The sequence below is a fragment of the Neodiprion pinetum genome, chromosome 4, assembly GCF_021155775.2.
Source record: "Neodiprion pinetum isolate iyNeoPine1 chromosome 4, iyNeoPine1.2, whole genome shotgun sequence".
Lineage (NCBI taxonomy): Eukaryota > Metazoa > Arthropoda > Insecta > Hymenoptera > Diprionidae > Neodiprion > Neodiprion pinetum.
The window spans coordinates 39,046,779-39,069,400 of NC_060235.2; the positions used below are offsets into that span (position 1 = coordinate 39,046,779).

Consider the following 22,622-nt stretch of genomic DNA (forward strand, 5'->3'; position numbering starts at 1 on the left):
TTACTTAAATGGTATTCTGGGTAATCGACAAGAGAAGGAATTTAAATGAGCTAAAATCATAGAACGGTAGATATTCAGGGCTGCAGACCATGAGCAAATATGTGTCCTTTTTAGCAATAATACTTCACTGAAAATTATAACCGCACTAAAACTACGTTCGGTGTTCAATTGAAATGGCAAAACTCTCGAAAACAAATTTCGCGTACGATATTTGTTAATCCAAACGTTCCAAAGGTAGAGAATTAACAAATGTTCAACGAGCTGAATGACGAGGAAAATCGTTCAAATTTACATTTTTTGGGAAATATCTTCGGAATTTGCCGCAGCTTAGTGTATGTAATGTTTGTTAAATACAAAAATCAGTTCGATTCGTATAAATGTATATACAGTAACTAATTTTGTAATTCAAATCGTCGACATCTGTGATTTCTCCCGATATATTATGATCAACATTAGCTTACCATCAGTATTTACAAAATCCTAAATCATTCAAATTTTCAATTTTCGCTAGGTAAAAAAGATTTTTTACTTTTTTGAATATCTTTGAAATTGAAGTAGGATTATACAAAAATGTACCATAGAGCCGACAGATTAAAGGTAACGGTACGAAGTTGATGAATCGGTACAGAATTTACGAGATTAATGAGCAGAAAAAGACCGTATGAAAATCATATGAATAATTGAGATAATGAATGTGCTTACTGAGCGCAGTCTCTGCAGTTACCGACTTGATCAGATGACTCGGTTGGTAATGACAGAAGACCTTCATTACTACCGACCACGGTCTTACATACAGGTCTGGTAACTCCGGCAGTTTTGAGTGGTAGGGGGTGTCACTGTTAGAGAGGCACACGGTCTTGTTTCCTATCCATCCGCTAGGGGCGCTATTGGCCCGGGGTATGATAGATATAGATATATACCAGTGCGTGCTACCGACGCAACTACTGCTGATCATAAACGCTCCGTCGACTCGGCTGTCTCTAGTCTTCTGAGTTCGTGATTGATTCACCATAGCTGCGTCAAAACCGTAGTCGAAACGGTCAAAATTAGCGTAATAAACGGAAAGGATTTGGGACACGTTTCTTTACAGTTGCTGACAAATTCATTGTCTAGAAAAATGGTGAAGTTAACACCGGAATTGATCCAGCAATCGATGCAGTACATAAATCCTGTACGAGATCGAGAATTGGACTTGAGAGGTGAGAATGTTAACGGTTTTTCAAACGACGTTGCGCTGCTTTGGCGTAACTTAACCTGAAAGATTCAATTTTTGCACCGGTTGTTGCTGAAAATTTACTTTTTTTATTACAGGATATAAGATCCCAACGATAGAAAACCTGGGGGCCACCTTGGTGAGTATCAACGTTCAAGAAATAAACAAGAACAGAAAAAGAGATTAACTTGAGGTCAGAATTGATTCCAAATATATGAGAGTTGAATTATGATGGAAGAAAGTCCGTTTTTGCATGCATGTATAAAGCAATTGTTGGGGGATGAAGAGCATTTGTTTCTGTACTTCTAACATTGGCATTATGTATTATGGTTGCCTGAAGTCGAACAGTTTGATTCAAGCCTTTGGGCTTCGAGTTCAGAGTTGGTGAAACAAAAGAGTGCTATTGATGCATTGTTAACAGCCTATATTTGTTCCAGGACCAATTTGATACAATAGATTTCTCTGACAATGACATCCGAAAGCTGGATGGATTCCCGTTGTTGAAGAGACTGAAGACCTTGTTCTTCAACAACAACAGAATAGTCAGAATAGCCGAAGGCTTAGAGCTTTGTATTCCATCGCTGGAGGTGCTTATGCTTACCGGTAACATGATACAGGAACTGGGCGACTTGGACCCACTCATTCCGCTGAAGAATCTTCGGAACTTGTGTCTCCTGCAGAACCCGGTTTCCGCCAAGCCTCAGTACAGACAGTACGTCGTCTATAGATTGCCACAGCTCCGTCTTCTCGACTTCAGGAAGATAAAGCCAAAGGAAAAGGAAGCAGCCATCCTCTATTTTAGAAGCAAGAAGGGCAAGGACATGGCCAGAGAAATAGCCAAGAAGGCCAAGACCCTTGTTGCTAACAATGGCACCCTAAGCAAACCACCCACCAATGCTGAAGAACGCACAAAGATCAGAGAGGCCATCACAAAAGCTTCGTCACTTGAAGAAGTTCAACGATTGAGCAAGTTACTACAAGCTGGTCAATTACCTGGCGAGGAATCTTCACAGAATGGTATGGAAAACTTTACTAAAATTGTTTGTACGCCTGGCCTCGGAGCTTGATTTGAACATAGTAAGACTATTCTAGCAAATTGAGTTGCGAATGAATTTTTTTCCAAATAAAACATCGAACTCGATACTTATTTCAAAATCAATTTTTTGCAGACGAATATAGCGCTTGTTTATGCTCGCGGGCTACTAATATCTCCTATTTTTCAGGCACCCCACAGCAGCCAACGCCAATGGAGGAGGAGGACGATGAGTGAACGAAATTGAGGGATAAATGTTTAATAATCTGTTTACCGTATTACGAATTAAGTTCTTTTTTTTATAAGGTTACAGCGTAATCCCGTAAGTATGCATTGCCTCCTGATCAACGTTTGTAAAATGAAATATGTGAAAAAAAAAAGGTTCTGCATATTAAGCTAATAAGAAGCTGTACACTACACAAAATACAGTATTATCCATTGGAATGTATGGATAGAAAGCGATGGAAAACCGAAATAACGGTTCATTGAAAATTCTAAAAATAAATTACTCTTTGATTGCAATGAAACAAGGTTCGGAAGCGATTTTACCTGAACGAAATTTTCTCTGTAATGTTTCTCCGCTGATTCTAATGTAAATCTCTGTTTATTTCAGCGTGGTTCGAATAAAACACATTGTTTTTCACATTATAAATTGTGTCTTTTAATACTTATTCAAAGACACTTTTAATACACATCCAAAGTTTCCCAACAACTTAATTTGCTTGCAGAATTTCATCAAAACTAACCATAAACTAATATTAATAGTTGATATAATCTTACGGTTTGCATTGATGAAAATTCATGCGTAAATCAGTAGCTCAAAGATCTTCTGAATCCCACGTTCTCACTCAAGTTTAGGCGAACCGTTCGCGTCTGTAACACAGCTTAAACTAAACTGGAGCATACAAAATCAGCTTCGAACCGTTGTAAACAATTTTTGTTTTGATTTTCCACACTCTAGGGTCCGTTCGAAGCGTCGAAACTCGGATTAGCGACTTAGACCGCCTGAAGGTAAATTACAAGTCATACACAAACGTAAGACCCGCTTGCATTTCACGGTTACGTAAGGAGCGTCAACAGATGTCAGCACTGTACAGCCAGTTCGTCAAATTCTTCCAATCCGCTATAGGTTTTCTCCGTTCCAGAAATCGGAGAATTGTTAAAAAAATTAAATTTGGTGGGCTCGGAAAAATGGGGAATACGTACGCGCACTACGTTTCTCACCCGGACACGACACCGGGGATCGATATAGAACCGAGTTTTGATCCTCAGATTGGTTTTGCGAACGGGAGAAAACCCAGAGGCAAGTGAAACCTCTCCAACCTAACCTAACCTAACCCTAAACTCGTCCTTGTTGGCAGTTTATACACGAGAGAAATTGAAAAATGAGTGAAAATTGAACGTACCTCTGTTGATGTCGGTCGAATCTGCTCCTTTCCTGCCTTTGAAACCGTTGACACCGTTCACCGACTTTGCTCGCAAAATATCCACCTTGTTTATCTCGATCAGCAATCCTATGACATAACCGAATATGCGCACACCTTATCATTCATCATACCCAGTGTTCCAAGAGAATCCAATGCTGTACCCCGAAGCTCATTCTTGCTCTCGCACTTCATGCGGAGAGACTGAGCGATGCAACTGCCCTCTTTTCCTCGAATTTCTTATGCTAGATTTATCTCAGCGTGCAACGTTAGGAAAATCGAGAGACAGCTAGTGTAGAAGACTTGTTTACACAAGTATTCATGCTAATTGTTATTGCCAAATACCTTCCTGAATTGTTATTCTAAATCTTGGTAGTTGTGGCAATATCCTGGTATTCTTGGCTCCGTAGATAAATCTGTGAATCTTATCAGTTCTCCTGTTAAACGTCACAGGTAATCCGAGGGTTAATTTTACAGTCCTAGTGAGAAATCGAGATTCTTGCCTAGTTCGACTACCTGATTTTTCTTTCTTCAGTTATGGTGGCGACTGAGGAGGAAATGCAATCCGCTCGTCTTCCCCAAGACCGTCGAGACTACTGTGCTCACATATTGATCGATTATCAAGCCTGTCGAAAAGATGTCTGGCCTTGGGCTGTGAAATGTGCTCACAAAAATCACGAGTATTTAAACTGCGAATACGAAGAGTAAGTCCAGTCAAGTAATTACAGGCCTGTTTCAAATGTTCCTCAATAATGTAGAGGGAAAAGATCTTATTAGGGTTTTTACTGCAAAGTTATAACGGCAAATTATATTTCTTTTGTCGTATCATCGATAAAAAAAGTAATTTTTCCTATACCGATGTACGTGAATTTAAATTTCAATACGAATTACTATTATTGGTTGTTTTAGTTATCCTTTAATTATTAACTGAGTATGAAATCTTTTGTCCTTAGAACTTATGGTTTTCAACGTCATGTTTTGTAATGCGAGAAAGAAAAAATTGACCAATTCGATATGAAACTAATTTCATTCCAGTTACATCATCAGAATGAAGGAATACGAACGTGAACGCAGACTTCTTGAGAGACAAAAAAGAAAGAAGCAGGCAGAAGCAGCCTAGGATGAATTATAGTTGATCATGAATTGAATCACAAATATTTCTGTAAGCGCAGTAGCGAGTAATATATATAAATACGGTGTTCAGTTTCTTTATACATAAACGCATCGTCGTCGATCACGTCGTGTACATACAATAAAAAACTAAAATTGAAAAAAAAAAAACCAATCTGTGATTCCTTTTACAATACGTTATGTAAACAAATTTCCTTTGTTCAAGTCGATCTTTTATTCTGCAAGTACCTTGTTTCCATAATATTTTCGTCAAACTGACTTTGTAATTTATTGCTAAGCTATTGTAAGTCGTCGCTTGTGCGAATAATGCGCTGTCTGCCAGTGACCCTTAAATCACTTTTTCACGGGCGCTTTGTCAAAAATCCACGACAGCACATTTTCGCCTGGCTAAAATGTAAGCAGCACAAAGACAACTTTCAAAATATATTTTAAACGGCTCCGAGGTACAGTAACATTTATTAACGCCTTAACCTTACGGCTAACTTGTTTTCGGTCCGAAAAAAAATGCGAGTTCAATTCTGTACGAATTATGTGATAATATAATTCGTATAGAATCGTAGTCGCATTTTATTTTGGACCGAAAACAAGTTAGCCGAAAAGTTAAGACATTAACGTATATGACTGTAAATGATGATCAGTCTACAAGAGGAGAGGACGCTTTTGAAAAACTTGAAACGCCACGAAAAAACCAACATGGACGGAAAAGTTGGCGACACACTTGCTACTTAATTTCGTCTCGTCGATAATTTTACGGACTAAAAATGCAACGAGCACTTACACAGACGCACTGAAACGACGACGCAAGAATAACTCGAAGTGATAATATCACCTTGGACGGGATCCCAAAACCCGAAATAATCAAGCTTGGAAAACGAGTTTGTATAACGACTACGAATTGCCTATAATGATTTGTATTACTTCATATATTTTATTGAAAAAAAAAAAAAACAATTCATGACATGTATAGAAATATAGTATGTATTTACAGAATAGTTTACATTTATACATTAATTGTACGTATTATACTATAATTATTACTTTTCATAAATAGAATTTTTATAATCCGCCAGAGTTTCTCGTTTATTAAATAATAATAATAATAATAATAATAATAATAATAATAATAATAATAATAATAATAATAATAATAATAATAATAATAATAATGATGTATAAAAAAAAGAAAACGAAGAAAAATTACGAATCGGTCAACAGTCGACCCTCGGGACTGATTGGTTTATAATTCGCGAGGATTGAACTACTGCGCATGCCGCAAAAATCCTCACATTACTGTTTTGGACAAGTTTCAATGAGCGTCACTGCACTTCGTTGTGCGAGTTCAAGCGGTGGCTGCATCGCCCCCGTAAAAATCGATAAGGCAACGCGGGTTTTCCTTATCGCACAACGTTCGCGAACGTCTTTCGGTCAGCGTTACGATAATCCTATCCACCCCTGAAATTTCGTTATCAAGAAAACAAGCGTGTACACGCTTATATCTGTAACTGCAGATTATACAACTGCCTGTATACGATACGTTTTTTTCTTTCGTCGGTGAAACTTCATGCCAAAAATCCTGGTACGGTGATTTATTTACGGTGTGCGTATATATAAAGGTGCGTTCGAAAAATTATAAATAATTAAAATATATTGACTACATTCCTATGTTACATCGTAAGAAAAAAAAAATTATAATTTTTTTTTTTTTTTTCACTCATGCCTATGCGTTCATATTCATATGTATATTGTATATACGTGTATTAAAATCAAATTCCATCCTGTGAAATCTTTTATATGCATACACACACACACACACACACATATATATATATTTATATATATATATTATATATATATATAAATGTAATACCGAGTATATTTAAAAAATAATATTTTAATTGTATTTTTGACCAAATTCTTTGTTTTTCTTCTGTCTTATATAATAATAATAATAATAACAATAATAACAATAACAATAATAATAATAATAAGTGTTTTCTTTTTATTTTCTAATTCTTTTTCGCTTATTTCTGTCAAAACTTTTGCCGACGTCGGTCGCTGCAACTTGCGGAGAATGTAGGTTACGTGTTCCAATGCGGGAAATATATGTGTGTATACATATACACAGTATGTGTTTTTACGCACCTATGTTTACGAAATATTGCACACATACACACAGGGTACATGTATACACTTGAGCAATTTCACAACCTGTATTGTATATGATTATTATTTGAACGACGATTTTTCATATTTCAATATTAACATTTACGGTTTATTCTTTCAACATTCGTCAGTGCTTGGGTGCATTTTTGTAGATTTGAAAAATTCACGTACTGATTGCTGAGTGATATTTTGCAATTCCGAAACGTGATTTTTCTTGTTTTTTGCCATTAAGCAATTGATATTACGTTAGTTGTCAGTTTTTTTTTTTTTTTTTTTGTTTCACGAGACCTTTAGTTACAGTAAAAATTAATAATCGTCATGGTAATTTCCAAATGATATGCAAATGAAATTTAAGAAATACGAAGTTTAATTATACGTGTCAAACGCAATTCATGTATTTAAGTACATGTATACGTATAATCTATTACGTGTGTGGTACGATGATTCTATACGGTTTAATATTGAGCTCGAGTCTCGAATCTCTTGGCCATGCCTTACTTAAATAAGCCTGGTCGTATTAAAATCGCGGTATTTCATTACGCCTATGATAGTGATTAATGCATAACGTTATATTATTACACAATTTCTATATATATTTACAAAATTAGCCTTAAGCGCATCTACACTATACGTGTAAACTTAACGAAATGAATTTGCACGAAACATGCGGCGTGTAATCTATTACTTACTTGACGTAGAAAATAATTTATGATTTATGGTTAATTAACGCTTATTTATATGCTTGTATTTTTATATATAATATAACATATTATATATCTATATAATTTGATCACACGTTAATTTGATCGGTATTATACGATGGGGTTTTCGGGATAAGGTAGAAAAGAAGTTAGGACGTGATGGGGAGAGAAAAAAAATCAAAATAAAAGAAAAAGAAGAAAAAAAAAAAAATGACAATGACAATGAAAATAAGGGAATAAGAATTGGCGCGCGTGTCTTTGAACTAATCTGATTTAACAGCCTTTTGTTGGATAGTCAGTTTCTTCGCCTGTGCTCTGCGGTAAGCTTGGTTGTAAAAGTCCGAGAACAGGACGAAGAATATTGTCGAGTGTAGGAGCAAAAGTCCGGCGACTAGTTTCGGGTATCCGCAGTCAAACACCAAGGCTTGGGTGCTGTGCACGAAGACGAGGAAAAATTGAACCTGAAAAGAAAAGGATAGAAAAATTTTTCACCTTTAATTATTTACCTTCTAAAATCGTACGCGATACGTAATTTCGCGCAAATTATATTTTACAACGTTTAATATCCGTTTGATACTCTTGCATTTTCACCTGCGCTTGCCTCTAATGTATGTGCATATTGTACATACATGTAATATAAGTACACTCAGAACGAAAGCGACTGTTCATTATATCCAATTAATATTTCGAAACGTTCTGGAAAGGTTTTCGAAGTAAAAGGTATTAACCGCAGAATAAGTCACGCCCCGAGTGAGACAATTAATGCGAAATCGTCTATATAATGATAATAACAGTAATTATGCCAGTTTTCGATATTCTGCAACTGCATTCAATTACATACGTGCATAAGCGTACACGTAAATTTGTATGTATGTACGTGAACTTGCGCAGCTCCGGACGATCCGTGCGAGTCACAATGTATGCAATTTCTACATACATATTCATGACTAGATATTTTATAAAGCTTAATATCGTTGCAAAGGTCATGAAATTCGTATTCTCGCGTGCATGCGAAAAACCACTTTTGCCGTATATTTCTCAACACTACGCAATCCACAACAATAACGACGAATCCCGAAATGTTCCAACGTTAAAGACGAAATTATGATATGTAGAAATAAACGAGGATGAGGAATGGATGATTGAAAATTTATGTAGATCCTATTTTCTGTATTTTCGGTGACCGTAATGAAAATGAAACAAATCCAAAAAAAAAAAACAAGAAAAAAGAAACGACGGTGTGAAAGCTGTTTTTTTTCGTTTTTTTTTTTCAAATTGAGGTTACCTTGAGCGTGGCGCCACGTGGCCGATTTCAGAGTTTTTACGAGTCTGTCTCGTTCCTTCGCAAGACTTTGAATCGATTTAAAATTTCTCGTAAAACGATCGTGCCAGTGACGGAAAGTGCGCTCCGGTCAACTACGGCTGAAAAAATGTCGTAGAAATTTTTAATCTATTTATTTCACCGTGAGGTAGGCTTTGAGGTTATAGTTTCCAAATCGTGCGATCATCAATTCATATGATAATTTATCCGTCCTAGCTGACCAGAGCTCACTTCCTAACATTAAAACGATTACATGTCAAGAAATTTCGAATCGAATCGATGTTCTACGAGATAACAAGATGGAGATTCGTAAAAGCTCTGTAATCGGTCACGTGACGCCAGGCTCAATACGGCTTAACTTTGATCGCGGGATAGCCGCGCAGCCAGCGACATCTGGGGACGAATCGTCGTACCGACAGAGTAAATCGTATTATCACGCGTCGTAGGTGTTGCGCAGTCGCAAACATCGCCGCTCCGATTGGGCGGTTAAATTAAAACGCTAGCAAATTTCGCAAGCTGGTGAAATATTTCATAATTTCGACAGTGCATGCATGGTGTAGTAAAATTGCAAAAATAAACCTAATTGCGGTATAATAGTCGAAGAGGCGAGCGTACGGATCCTGTTCAATCGTGTAATAATAAAGATCCTAATAAGGCCGGAGGCAGCGGCGGATAATTTTGTACGCCGAAGAGTAATTAGCCTAATTATGCGTTCGCGATAGACCCGGAGGGGGAGGGGGAGGACAGACGGAAAGGTTCACTCCGTCAAAGTTTAGCAATTGGCGGGTGTGCGCGGGCACATTCCTATATTATGCACTCGTGTGAGGCAGGTTCTGTCGCGGTGCTGCAAAGGCAAACGGCATATCGGAATGCCGAATTATTACACCATCTCGGCTTGAGGCCGATCCGGCCTTTACGGAGAACCGCGGGCCTCGCAGCCTCCGGTTGGGTCCAGGTACCCAAGATCTTTACGGAGGCTGAACGCTCGTCTGCGAGTTGGTGCTGCACCAGCACCAGCAACAGCAGCTGATCGTGAGTCCTCGAGCGAGTAACGCGAGTTGAAATTGCTCAACGTCCTTACCGACATTTTTCACTTTCCCCGCCATTCTATCCTGTCCTATCCTTTCCTATCCTAGCCCATTCAATCCTGAAAGTCAATACTCCGTCTCTTTCTCGAGAAATTCATCCAGGCTCTTTTGCACACGGAGATTGCTGCTGTAACGAAAGTGTCGAATCGCGCGATCGCTCGTCCGCGACTTCAAAGACTGTAGCACCGGCAGAAATCGGATAATTCGTTCGCTTTGATTATAATATTAAATCGCGGACCTGTTACATCGCACAATGCGAACCGTCGCGAGTCTCGACCGTGCAAAATTCATTCACCTTGCGAAATAACCGCTGCGCCGCGAATTGTCTGGTCCAGTTTTTTACCTCTCTTTCTACGAATCGACGCAGTGATTTTTACGGTTTATACACTTTCTGCGGCTCTGCCAATTGTCTCAGTGCGAATTTTGTTGCATTTTTCACGCCTTTCGGTATCTGTAATTTATTAGATGACAGCGCGCCATTCCAATTACCGAAAGTGCCATTCGGTGGCGGGAAATACAGCTGGCTACTCTGACTTCGTCGTATTTAGTTATAAAAGTCGTTGTTCACCGGATATTCTTCCCTTTATCAAGTTAACGTCACAACATAAAAGTCCCATAAGTTGCACGAGTTTTTTCTTGCCTCTCCGCGCATTCAGTTCACCCGAAACGATCAGCTGATCGTTCAGACCGGCGCCATATTTATGTAGCGATACACGTGATTTGGATTCTATCCAATCGTTTTAAAGTATTCCGGAGATTTTTCTACAAGATCTTTCAGCTCTTGTCACACGTCATTGCAATTTGGCGATTTGCGAATGGCTTGGGAAAAATGTTGAATTAATATGGAAAATTCGCTTGCCGTTTTTGAATTCAATTTCTTTCTTCGTAAGTATTAAAAAACTCGTCACAAAATTTGCGAGATCAAATGAGCTGAATTCTTTCTACACTCGTATAAGGTATATGTTCTCGACTGTAGAACTAGTTTTACGCGCTCGAGTACAGAAAGAAAGAGATTTCTTTCAAGTCACGTCACGCCAGTTAAATTACGTCCGAGAGTCGTAGAAATTATACGGGATCGATGTCTCCTCGAATTGCGCAAATTTACTCGACAGAACCGAGTCAGCCAGCGTTTCTGACATAGAATTTTCATCCAGTTTCCTGACTTATCCTGGGATTCCGGTTCACAAATATTCTCCACCGATTCGAGATGCGCAATGAAATTGGCGAATCGTGACTCGGCGCACAGAAATCGAGTCGGTAAAAATCGCTTAGTCACCCGCACGAGGCTGGGAGTACAACTTTTACGCTATCGCAACTAGGAAAAGAGTGAACGTTGTCTCGAGGTGACCGAAACCGTTCGCCTTTCATTCTGAAACAACAGTTAATTCGGCGTTTTTATTGCCTCTAACAGTGGTGAAAGAAAAAAACTTACATTGTATAAAATACCTTTTAAAAATGAATGGGCCGTAACGTCCGAAGTGAAAAAACCGTCTCAAAATCGCCGTTGACGGTGAACACAAGTTAAAAAACGTTCCTAATACGTAATTGAAATGAAACTGAATAAATTCGAACAACGTAAGCTAAGGTGGCGAAAATTTGAGAAATGATTTTACGCGATTAGAAAGATCAAAATTATTGAAATCATATCTTGTTTTTTTTTTTTTACCTTATTTTCTTCATTGCAGAGATTTTCAACGGTGTAATAAATCCTTTACTCAAATCCTAACCGACTCAGCGTCTGTTACTCTAATTTGCTCCAATTCGTTTTTGTTATCATTGGGGCAAATGACGTTGTTGAAAATTCCTTCTCTGCTCCTGATTTTCGATTCGAACGTTTTGGCCGAATCATCCTTAATTATAGTACTATATTCAACAGTCTTTTGCCAAACAAATTCCACGTTTGGAGCACAATATTATGTTCGCACAATATGTAAATTTATAAATCGACGTGGATAAAATAAAAACGCGGCGCGAAGACGAATCAGAGTCGAATATTTGCGAGGGTAAATCGAACGGACAAAACGTATTTTCACCTTTCCTATTTCCTTAGTTTTCCCTACCGCATCGAGCAAAACGCCCCGCTTAAAACAATACCGTTTATTTCGCAACTCCGTACCGTTGAATTCCCGTTTATCCCTACCGTTTCTCATTTCGATTCCCCGTCTCCGTTCCGAGACTTGGGCGGCTGCCTTATACATCGAGTGTGTATTTTGATTATAGCAATCTAGACGATATTGCGAGGCGGCGTTCCTAATTCGCTCTACACACTCACAATCAGCGCGGTTGAGCAATGATTGACAGCAACCTTAAACCGCGTTATTCCCACCGCAGAACGATCGTTACTATCATTGTTGTGATTTTTTTCCATCCCTCCTTTTCTTCCTTATATCTTCGAAGGTACACGTCGCGTTTTTTTCCCCTTCCTTGTCTCTTTTTATCCGACAATTACTTCTCCTCGTTTTCTATATTTCACACGCTCGCACCGTTTTGTCATACCAACGATCTTACAATGCGCCTGCCGCCTCGCCGAATCACCCTTTTTGTCTTCTTTCTACAATTCGTCAATCATATCTAGGTTATCGAAAGTACAAACCTCTCACTGCGGTAAAGCGGTCTAAACGCCGCCGCTGCGGCAAAGTCGCGTGGCTTATTTAAACACAATTACTTCGCGCCAAAAACTTTCGCCTATGTAATTCCGTGCTGTGCGGTAATTAAGACGGAAGTAAATTTTTTCCACAAGAAAAAAAAAAAAAAAAAGATCAAACAAAATTTATACCCTTCGACAGAAATATGTCGAGGTCGGTCATTAGTATGGCCGGTTCGCAAAAAAACAAAAAAAAAAAAAAAATCACGTATTTGTACGTAATTATTGCTTCTCATTCGATTCAATAAAAATTCACATTCCAGCTCAATTAATATAAATTCAATCTTTGCGAGACTAGGAAAAACTTTCTCACATAGTACAGATAACTTGAATTCAAATACAGATCCTCTGTTTTCCTGGATTTTTCAGAATCGTCGGAAAAATTTCATCGATCCCCATTATCGATAAAATCCCCCCCCCCCCCCCCCCCCCCCCCCCGGAAATTTATACTCACCAACTGAACTGTGGTGAGGTGTTTTTTCCACCAGAGGTACTTTTGGTACTCGGGTCCCATCGCCGATAGCATGTAGTAGGCGTACATGACTACGTGAACGGCGTTGTTTATCAAATTTCCAAGTGTCCCGTGGCCTCCGGCGATGAATTTCACGCACACCCAAGTCTCGAGGGGCGTCAAAGAGTGATGGTAGAGGTGAAGGAACGACACCTGGCTGTCCTTTTTGCGTAGAACGAAGAATATCTGAAGAGGAGGAGAGAAGGAAAGAAAGAAAAAAAATAAATAAATTGGAATTAAATAAAAGCAGAAGGAGAATGAAAAAAAAAAATTATCAACGGGTGGATAATTGTTCATATTACGCTAAAAAGATGATTCGCGATAACTCGATGAAACGTGTTTGCATTACCGCAAATTTATTTCACCCGTTAACATTACCCCGTGCAAATTAACACCGTACGCAGGTTCAAAGGACTGATTAATAGACGAGCTAACGTTTTTATACAAACATGTCAGGAAAAACTTGCGAATAATTTTTCTTCCATCTCACTGTATATTTTTGTATATATATATAGTTGGCACGGAATACCTCATATATGTATATATATTATATATACCCCCGCCAATTTGCTTCATTATTTTTTATATGATTCTACAACCTAAAAAAAGAGCTCGCCATTTTTTTCAGATTTTTCGTCCGAACCATTCTTTTTTAAAAAATGTTACAAACCCTTTTATGGTCTTAAAAAAAAAGGCATTTTTTGATTTTTTTACAAAAATTAACATAATTTCTAGGTCCCAAAACAAACATTTTGTGCCGTAGTTCAGAGTGGAGAATTGATTCTTTGTATTTTTTAAATATTTTTTTAGAGGCTTAATTTTTCTTATTTTGTATGTATACAAAACATATGTTATGTTTGTGACATTTTTTAAAAAAGAATGGTTGGGACGAAAAATCTGAAAAAAATGGCGAGCTCTATTTTCAGGTTCTAGAATCATATAAAAAATAACGAAGAAAATTGGCGGGGGTCAGGGAAAATGTCCTCTCAGTTGGCACGGAATGCGACATATATACTGTTATCATTTACACTGATCGGTTAATAATATCCTGAGAAGCGATGTGATTAGCGTGCGAATCGCGAAGGCGAATAATTCGTATCATTACGCGCACATCAAATAAAGGTGTTACGTGACGAAGGGGAGAAGCGAAGTGTTTGCTCAGTCTCACCTTAAATCCGGCATATAATCGTGTATTCATAAATACCAAATTACTACATCCCAGACGTTGGTCTCTAAGCTTTGCGCAAAGAAAGCAAACTGATTTAACGAACACGAATAAGATTAGACAGCGGCCAGAGATGAACGAACGGCCAAGGTTGACTGTATTCGACTCCTCGCGCTGTTATAATAACCCGTCAAGCAGGCGATTCGTGTTCGTATCGTTAATTCGTCGGATGTTGGCTTACCGTGTCTGCGAATTCGGTAAATTTACTGATGAAGTACCACCAGCACAAATTGGCCATCCGCAAGGCGGACGGATTGTGAGAATAATCGACCGGTTGACATTTGTAGCTGTAGTCCAGTAGCCATCCCGACATCAGATGCTGTAATGGGAAAACCAGTCCATTCGTTTAGAGACTGTTGAAAGAAAAAAAAAAAAAACAAAAAACTCCCGTTTTATTATGTTATCATTACCGAATTTTTTTTCTACCAGCCAATTTTATTATTCTGCAAGACGTCGGCATTGAACGAATATAATATTCACCAGGGGAATTTAACTTCGCTAATCTGTTCTGGCATCTCTTTATATTTCACACTGTAATTATGTATTTAAGCATCGGTTGTCACGGGATATATTTTATCTGCGATATCGACGACCAAAATAGTTGTGCATTAGTTAGCGAATTTCTTCTTCTTCTTTTTTTTTTTTGTGTTTTTTCTTCTTATTTACGCATTCTTCATAATTTATTTTAGCTTGTTCAATCGGAGAGTGTAAGACAAACGTCGGGGATATACCGAAATTTTTATCCACGACTGTATTTACGGTAATTTGCGTCCAAACGACACGATTGCGCGTTAAATTGCACATTGGCCGGATCCATGAAGAGTTCATGAAAAAATCAACATCCGTATAATTGGTAATTATTTTTATTGTTGTCAATATTAATAGCATCGTAAATTAGAATTGCCAAAAATTATCGATTTTTGGTTAAACCGCTTATATTTTCCCGATTAATCGAGTATAATGATTATGTTTGAAACTCTATTAATCGACAATTATTATTCTTCACGATAGGTTTTTTTTTGTTTTTTTTACTCCCATGCATGACGCAGAACAATGTCAATTTATACGGTCAAAGTATCGATTATTATCATCGTCTTACTTACTAATCGTAAGTACCTATTCGATGTAATTAGTGAAAAATGAATAAATATTTTTATTTGAAATTGAAAAATACCTTGAATGAAACAATAGATTATTAAAAAACTTTTCCGCCATTAATACTAGGTACAGAAATTTACGTAACTTTGGTTTCATATGCACCGTTTTAAAAAAAAAAAAAACGAAACAATCGATTGTTCCATTAATTTTTACCGATTCAATCGAGTCGTGTTCGACTATTTTTTCGATTCGATTAATCGATGCATCGATTATTTTTAGATTACCAGCCATCGCTTAAAATGGCATCGATATTGCTAAGGCTTTCGTTGTAGATGTACGCAAATCGGCCCGAAACTTGTGTGTATTTTAAAAAGTAACGGCAGTTTGTAATTTATTGATATTAAATTTATTCTTCCCTATTTTGAATTTTTAATAATTCTTCTCTTCGGATCTTATCGACTCTTTTTATTTAATCGTTGTTGTTCTCGTTGCATAGATTTTAGTTTTTCTTCGCACGCGGGAATTAATCTCTCGACGATCTTGGAAGGCGCGCCATTATTGCTGCTATCGCTGCTGCTGGTGCAGAAAGAAGGAAAGAACGGAGGCACACAAAGATACCGGCAAACGCACACAAATCACTATGCAGCCTTGAATATAGAAAGTCGATACAGGAAATTCCTTGGAGGGAAATATTGTTGCTCAAACTTTCGAGAAAAAGCGCGGCTTTGCATCGCCATACTTTATAACTCTTTGCCGGCTTGAACCTAATGATTTCGTATTTCCTAATCATCGTTTCATACGTCTCTGTGTATATGCGTAAGTTACAAGTACCTATACGCGTATGTAATTCTCAAGTGTGTTACAATCTCCGATGACGAATCGAAACCAAAGTAAACGCGGCAGGTGAAAGGTAAAAAAATGGAAGAATACAAGATGAAAAAGATGTCCACATTTGCGTTTGTTGGATAAAATTTTTTTTTTTTTAGGAATTACAAATTCTGAAAGAAATTAGAGACTGTATTCGATCGATTCTGACGAATGGAATTTAATGCTGTTTTCAAAAATAATTGAAAATTTTTTTAGGATTAATGATTATTAGGCGTGACAAATTTTTTTCAATAATTTCCTACAAATACAATTTCCGCCAATGACATTGAACGCGCATCAAAGACCGTTAGTACTATGAGCAACAGAAACGATTCAATGGAAGTTAGAATAACAGGGATAAGTTATCAGAAATTTGAAAAACAGTTCTCTTTTCCCAATTTTCGATTCGGATAGTCCGACTGATTCGCAACCTTGAATAACGAATCTCTGTTTTCTACTCAATATCCGAAAGTCGGCCATGAAGATACAAACACTGTTACTGTTGAATTGCGTGTAATTACTGTTTCAATGACTATACTCTTACGGTTTTGGTTACGCACATTCCGAAATGAATGAGGCGTATTTTTTATGCTCATGTATTTCAACCGGTTCGTCGGTAATTATGAATTTTTAACCATAAGGAAAACAAGCAACTCGATTCCAGTTTACGACTTGTCTATGTCGTTAATTTTTTTTCACCTAAGAGGCGTGTGCAAATTCGTTAAAACGCACCCGCGGACTTAACAAAATCCTCTCTAATAACGTAAGGTCGCGGTATGTATTTACAGTAAGAATGACTAAAAATAATCGATTATTTTTCAAACTCCATTATTTCTCCTCACAAACGGTTTCTGTTTTCTTTACTCTAACGAACGACGCAATGCAATAAAAATTTATGCGATCAAAGTATCAATTACCATCATTGTTTCACTTCCTAAGATACCTATTTGAAATAACAAGTGATGAAAAAGTGAATGAATATTTTCAGCGCAGCTACAAATTATCGAGAAAACTTTTCCGCTATGCGTTGTTTAAAAAAAAAAATAATTTTTACCGATTCAATCGAGGCGTGTTCGATTATTTTTTTCTAATCGATGCATCGATTATTCTCAGTTCAGTGGTAATCGGCAGACTATTTAGGTGTAGGAAGAGGTAAAGTTGAAGACTCGAAACAGTCACGGAGAGTGATGGAGCACGTTTACCCCTTACCATCGCCTCGAGTTAGCAAATTGCCACAAGAGTTACACCACACGCTGTCAGTCAATTAAAATTGGTATTTAAATTAGGAATTTCACAAGTTCGGCTGTACAAGATTCGGACGCGAATTGCGAATGAATAACCATACCAGACGCTCGTCAAACTATCGTCCAACTGTCGTCCAACTGTCATCCAACTGTCGTCCAACTATCGTCCAACTGTCGTCCAACAGTCATCCAAAAATCGTCCAACTATCGTCCAACTATCGTCCAACTGTCGTCCAACTGTCACCCAACAATCGTCCAACTATCGTCCAACTGTCGTCCAACTGTCATCCAACAATCGTCCAACTATCGTCCAACTGTCGTCCAACTGTTATCCAACAATCGTCCAACTATCGTCCAAATATTGTCCAATTATCGTCCAACTATCGTCCAACTATCGTCCAAGTCGACGGATTCACGGCATAAAGCGATCGCTAATCACACTCGTTGTTAATCGTTAAACCCTGGCGTAGATGATAATTAAAGGGTACGTGAAAGAAGCGACAAGCTGCAATACAGAAACCGTTCGCCGCCAGTGAAATGATGTTTTCGTTCCTCAAGAAGTCAGTCGGTCAAGGTTGCATCTCGTGATCTGTCCGTGCTACTTTCTTCCACGACGTTAACAATTATTATACCTATAGTTAGTACGCGGTTGTAACACGGAGTTCCAGCGGCTTACAAACTTGTCTCGCCGAGAAGTATAACTTGCGAACGAATGCACGCAATTACAATCGAAACCCGCCGAACGAGTCTCCTTGCAATGTTTGCATCGTGTATGATTCTAATTTTACAGCGTGAAAAAAAATCACTGTTTACCGTTGTTATACTAGAAAATATATGTAAGTTAGAATTATAACGGTTCGAATAACGTTAGAACTACATATGAGAAAATAGTGGTAATTTAGTAACCGTTTAGTATGCTTCAATACGGTTGTCGATGCTACATTTTCTGGTCATTGAAACGTCGAGTCCGTTTCTTTAGTTTACTGTATTCTTTTCGTTTGTGAACAACGGTTAAAATTATAGCAATATCGAGTGACCGTATAGTCGAAGAGAATGATGACCCTTTACATCAGATTTTCCGGTCACACCTGCCAAAGTTAATTTTAATTTTTTACCAGTGTAGTGCGATCGATCGATTAATCGAATAATTCAGTCTTTAGATTGATCGTTTTTTTAATTAATCGATAAATCGACATTTTCGATTAATCATTTTCCCGAGGAATCGATTAATCAACGGTTTCGATTCATATACCGATTGACCTGAAGAATTATTATGAGGCGATTAATCGTTTTTTTGATTAATCGAATAATCAAAACCGTCGATTAACCCTAACAGGTCACACTTCATTAGAATCGTGATATCTTGTTTCAACGACGAGTTCTAAAAGTCTAAAACAAATATCTACGAATCGTTTAAGGATCGCAGGAAAAGCTCTCTCAGTTTTCCTAACCAGAATTGATTGTTTAAATATTGTAAATAATCGGCAAACTTCCAAGAAAGTGCCAAAAATGTTTAAAAAAGGCCTTTATTTAGCGTGAAGAATGCCGCGAAGAGGCTTATTTTCACGACTTATGGACTCTACGAGAGGTTCGAAGGACGTTTGGGGTAAAATTTACCCAGAGTGACCAATCAGGGTTGATCGATCAATCGAAAAAACGATTAATCGAACCTGCCGACCAATCGATTAATCGGATAGCGTTATTTTCTCAAGCTCTTCGTTAGCTCGCGATTTCTTACCTCGTACATCATCCCCAACGAGAAGAGGACCTGGAAGGCGTTGTAGGCGATAAGGGTGCCGCGAAGCTGGAAGGGTTTTTTATTCGCCATCACCCTCGGACCGAATATCGTCACGCCGTAGAGGTAGAGGACGACGATGAGGAAGGTGGGGATCGGCGAGTCCATAAGGGGCCAGTCGCTCACTCTTGGGTCCGATACCGTCGTCAGGATCTCCGTGTACTGATCGAGGGCCATCCTGACGAGGTATTCCGCCCCCATGGCGCCCCCGAAAGCTCCGGTCCTGTTCGTGTCCTGGATTTCATTGCGCGGCTCTGGCTCACGCTCCGCCACTAATTCTGCCGCCGCGGACGCCAGCTTGCCTGAAATTTTTTCAAAACTAATCAATCTCCTTTGTTCAGGGAAATTTTTGGAAACCGGAGAGAATTTAAGCAATCGGTTCGGTGCCGGTCAAAAAATATTCAATTGTTCAAAGATTGACTTGCCCAAAGTTCATACAATTATAAAATTGTTATATTCGTATGGAGTACAAAGATGTATTTAAGAATTCTAAAACAGAATACACCGGGACAATCTGTTGAAACTTGAAAATCAACCGCGCATGCGCGAGTTTTATCGGCTGTTCGCGCAGGCTGGCCAATCCGAGTTTTCAGCTGTCGAACTCTTTCTGCCGGCGATGCGATTGATACGAATTTTCGAGGTTAGAATCTCAAATAATCGAGGCAGCGGCTCGGAAAGGTTTCGGAAGCGTTTGTTGTCGGGTCGGAAAGTTGATTCTTCGAAGAACGCTCGGAATTCAATGCTTACGCTCTTTGAACATTCAAACGCAGACATTTTGCGTAGGTTGGCCCGCCTGCGTCGCGGGCTAAAATATCGCTGCGGGAAGATTTGGCCGACCAATGAGATTTAATTATTTGGCGCATGCGCGGTTCATTTTCAAGTTTCAAGAGATTGTCCCGGTATCTACTGGGTTTATAAGGAAAAGATTAAATATCGATGTTTGATCGGTTCAGATCGTTTCAAAATCGATGATAATTTGGCAGATTTATAAACACCATTATTTCGTAATGTGGGCAATGTTACATATTTAATTTTGCAATCCTGCATCGACATTGATCGTACGAATACAAATGGCAATATTAAATCAACCACTGGAAAAAAGTAAAAATCCATTTTAGTTCCTTTGTAAAAAATAATCTGTCTGAATGAAATGAACGAAAACGTAGAGTGAAATAGTCGAAAAATACTGAATTTTCATTACTTCAAAACAATTCGAATCGAACCATCGACATCTGAGCTTTTCTTTATAATTCCGATTTGTATTTATTAATGGATTTTCGTGGCTAACGAACAAATGCTTGTATGATAAAATACCCAATGCAATTATTGTGAAGTATCGATATTTGCCCAACGAAACTTTTCAATGAATATTTTCACGGTGAACAAGTTGAATACGATCGTTTGGTAAGAGTGTATGACGTAATCATATCTGTGTCATCCGATATATAGCGTCTGGGGTTCGATGACTTATTACACATACAGAAATTCTTTTGAAATTTTTCTCTCGCCTCTTCAGTCATCTCGATGACCTATATTATGTATATTATAATAACGTTCAGTGTCGATGAAAGTGTTAATGACGTTTGAATCATTCCGTATGCATTATTCATACGTAAAATTCAAACACTCGAAAACTTCACCTCGTTTGGCAAAATATGTAAATATTTTACAATGATTTCTACTCCCTATTTACACAGGCACGGTAAATTTATGATCACGACGTGACGCGAGTACCGTTCGTCATCTCGTGTATCAGGTTCCATTCGGACGGACATCTCGAGTTCGATATCTAATCAAACAAACCTACATTCACGTTGATTAGAAACCCAGGTAAGAGAATCGTTAATTTACACCAAAATTCGCCCGCGTGTTGAAAGAAAGAGTCGAGATCCGAACGGAAAAACGAATGAAAGAAAATAAAAAATAAATAAAATAAAACGCAATTGCGCAGAATTTGTGTGTAAGAAATTTTTAAAGCCTTGCAAGCTGTCGATGAACTTTTTTTTTCTCGAGCTTTCGATTGCCGTTCGATAAAAAAAAAAAAAAAAAAAAAAATGTACAATCAAACTTTAAGGAATATCAAAAGTTTAGAAGAAGATGGTTTAACCATTATTTCGTTTGTAAAATACAATATCTAGGCATCGATTGTTTTACGTATATATTTAGATACCTCTTATTACACGACGGCAAGAAAATTACGCAACATCCGCAGTATAGAAATATTTGCGAAACTCAGCGTAACGCGTCTTATTCCTTATGTCTTTACAGATGGGTGAGATTTTTTTTCTTTTTTTTTTTTTTGCAAATAAATTGCAACCTATTACAATATGTGCAGTAATATACCTAATCAGAAACGTATTTCGCGCTTCGACCGGGTTTCTCCGCCGCTGTCTGCATGCGATAATAATAGCTGGGTGATGATTTCTCCTCGTAGGATTCGAGCGAAGTGTAACGAGCACAGAGCTCGTTGTGAAAACAACGGAAGAGAAGAGTCGTTGCATTTGCGGAGAATGATTTATCGCCGTAAATGACATTATCATTCCCGCGTCAATCCAGCGGATTTAATAATCCAGCATTTGCGATTATATAAATTTGTGTCGTAACTGTCTTAGCGCCGATCGAGTTTTCAAATCAAATGATCAAAACACAATTAGCTATTCATACGTACGTATACGCGCGTGATTTACGTCCTTGGCTCAATAATTATTATGATAATACAAAGCTGCACAACTTGTCTGCAAATTATTTTCTTCCGGACGATGTAATCGGCGTCTCAGAAATTTTTTGTTATTACACTACCGTCGATATTCTCTTTGAAGATTACTCAACGAGGAAATAAACAAACAGAAAAAAAAACGACAACGAAAACAACAAATTAAAATTATTCCGCTGAGAAGGTTTCATGATTGGCCGAAAATCGACACTTTTTGGTCAATTTTATTACGAGATAGTTACTTGAACAGATCTTTTTTTTTTTTTTTTAGCGGTTTTTTCAATACCGCCGTTTGTTAATCGCAATCAAAATCTTAGCAGTATTGTAAAACGAATTATTCAACCAAGCGAAGATGATGTAAAAAAAAAGTCTCCAACGGACAGCGAATTTGGAGAATACAGTCTTCTAGTAGTCAAAACGAGTCGTCGTAGAGTGAAGTTCAACTGATCTA

General features: G+C 37.9%; 3 protein-coding genes across 3 annotated transcripts in view; 2 read left to right on the forward strand and 1 right to left on the reverse strand.

The window, feature by feature from the left end:
* Nucleotides 1-961: 961 nt before the first annotated feature.
* U2A (small nuclear ribonucleoprotein polypeptide A'-like U2A) lies at nucleotides 962-2,898 on the forward strand. Its single transcript, XM_046622039.2, has 4 exons — nucleotides 962-1,199; nucleotides 1,312-1,352; nucleotides 1,651-2,230; nucleotides 2,437-2,898. The coding sequence occupies exons 1-4, from the start codon at nucleotides 1,118-1,120 to the stop codon at nucleotides 2,481-2,483; spliced, it is 750 nt and encodes a 249-aa protein (XP_046477995.1). The 5' UTR covers nucleotides 962-1,117; the 3' UTR covers nucleotides 2,484-2,898.
* A 444-nt stretch (nucleotides 2,899-3,342) lies between these two features.
* ND-B18 (NADH dehydrogenase (ubiquinone) B18 subunit) lies at nucleotides 3,343-6,413 on the forward strand. The gene is made up of 3 exons (XM_046622051.2): nucleotides 3,343-3,549; nucleotides 4,206-4,374; nucleotides 4,706-6,413. The coding sequence occupies exons 1-3, from the start codon at nucleotides 3,438-3,440 to the stop codon at nucleotides 4,788-4,790; spliced, it is 366 nt and encodes a 121-aa protein (XP_046478007.1). The 5' UTR covers nucleotides 3,343-3,437; the 3' UTR covers nucleotides 4,791-6,413.
* The window catches only part of LOC124216916 (very long chain fatty acid elongase AAEL008004), a 32,321-nt gene continuing 15,462 nt past the window's right edge, over nucleotides 5,764-22,622 (reverse strand). Inside the window, exons 2-5 of the mRNA XM_046622035.2 lie at nucleotides 19,402-19,760; nucleotides 14,636-14,773; nucleotides 13,173-13,415; nucleotides 5,764-8,126 (exon numbers count right to left, since the gene is read on the reverse strand). Coding sequence (XP_046477991.1) covers nucleotides 7,929-8,126; nucleotides 13,173-13,415; nucleotides 14,636-14,773; nucleotides 19,402-19,659 — 837 coding nt within the window. The 5' untranslated portion in view covers nucleotides 19,660-19,760 and the 3' untranslated portion in view covers nucleotides 5,764-7,928. The remainder of the gene's footprint in view (nucleotides 8,127-13,172; nucleotides 13,416-14,635; nucleotides 14,774-19,401; nucleotides 19,761-22,622) is intronic.

Excerpts from the sequence above, each read along its gene's own strand:
- U2A (XM_046622039.2), top strand. The coding sequence starts at position 1,118 with ATGGTGAAGTTAACACCGGAATTGATCCAGCAATCGATGCAGTACATA. Across the intron at positions 1,200-1,311 it reads TCGAGAATTGGACTTGAGAG|GATATAAGATCCCAACGATA; the intron begins GTGAGAATGTTA and ends TTTTTATTACAG. Across the intron at positions 1,353-1,650 it reads AAAACCTGGGGGCCACCTTG|GACCAATTTGATACAATAGA; the intron begins GTGAGTATCAAC and ends TATTTGTTCCAG.
- ND-B18 (XM_046622051.2), top strand. The coding sequence starts at position 3,438 with ATGGGGAATACGTACGCGCACTACGTTTCTCACCCGGACACGACACCG. Across the intron at positions 3,550-4,205 it reads GAACGGGAGAAAACCCAGAG|TTATGGTGGCGACTGAGGAG; the intron begins GCAAGTGAAACC and ends TTCTTTCTTCAG. Across the intron at positions 4,375-4,705 it reads TTAAACTGCGAATACGAAGA|TTACATCATCAGAATGAAGG; the intron begins GTAAGTCCAGTC and ends ATTTCATTCCAG.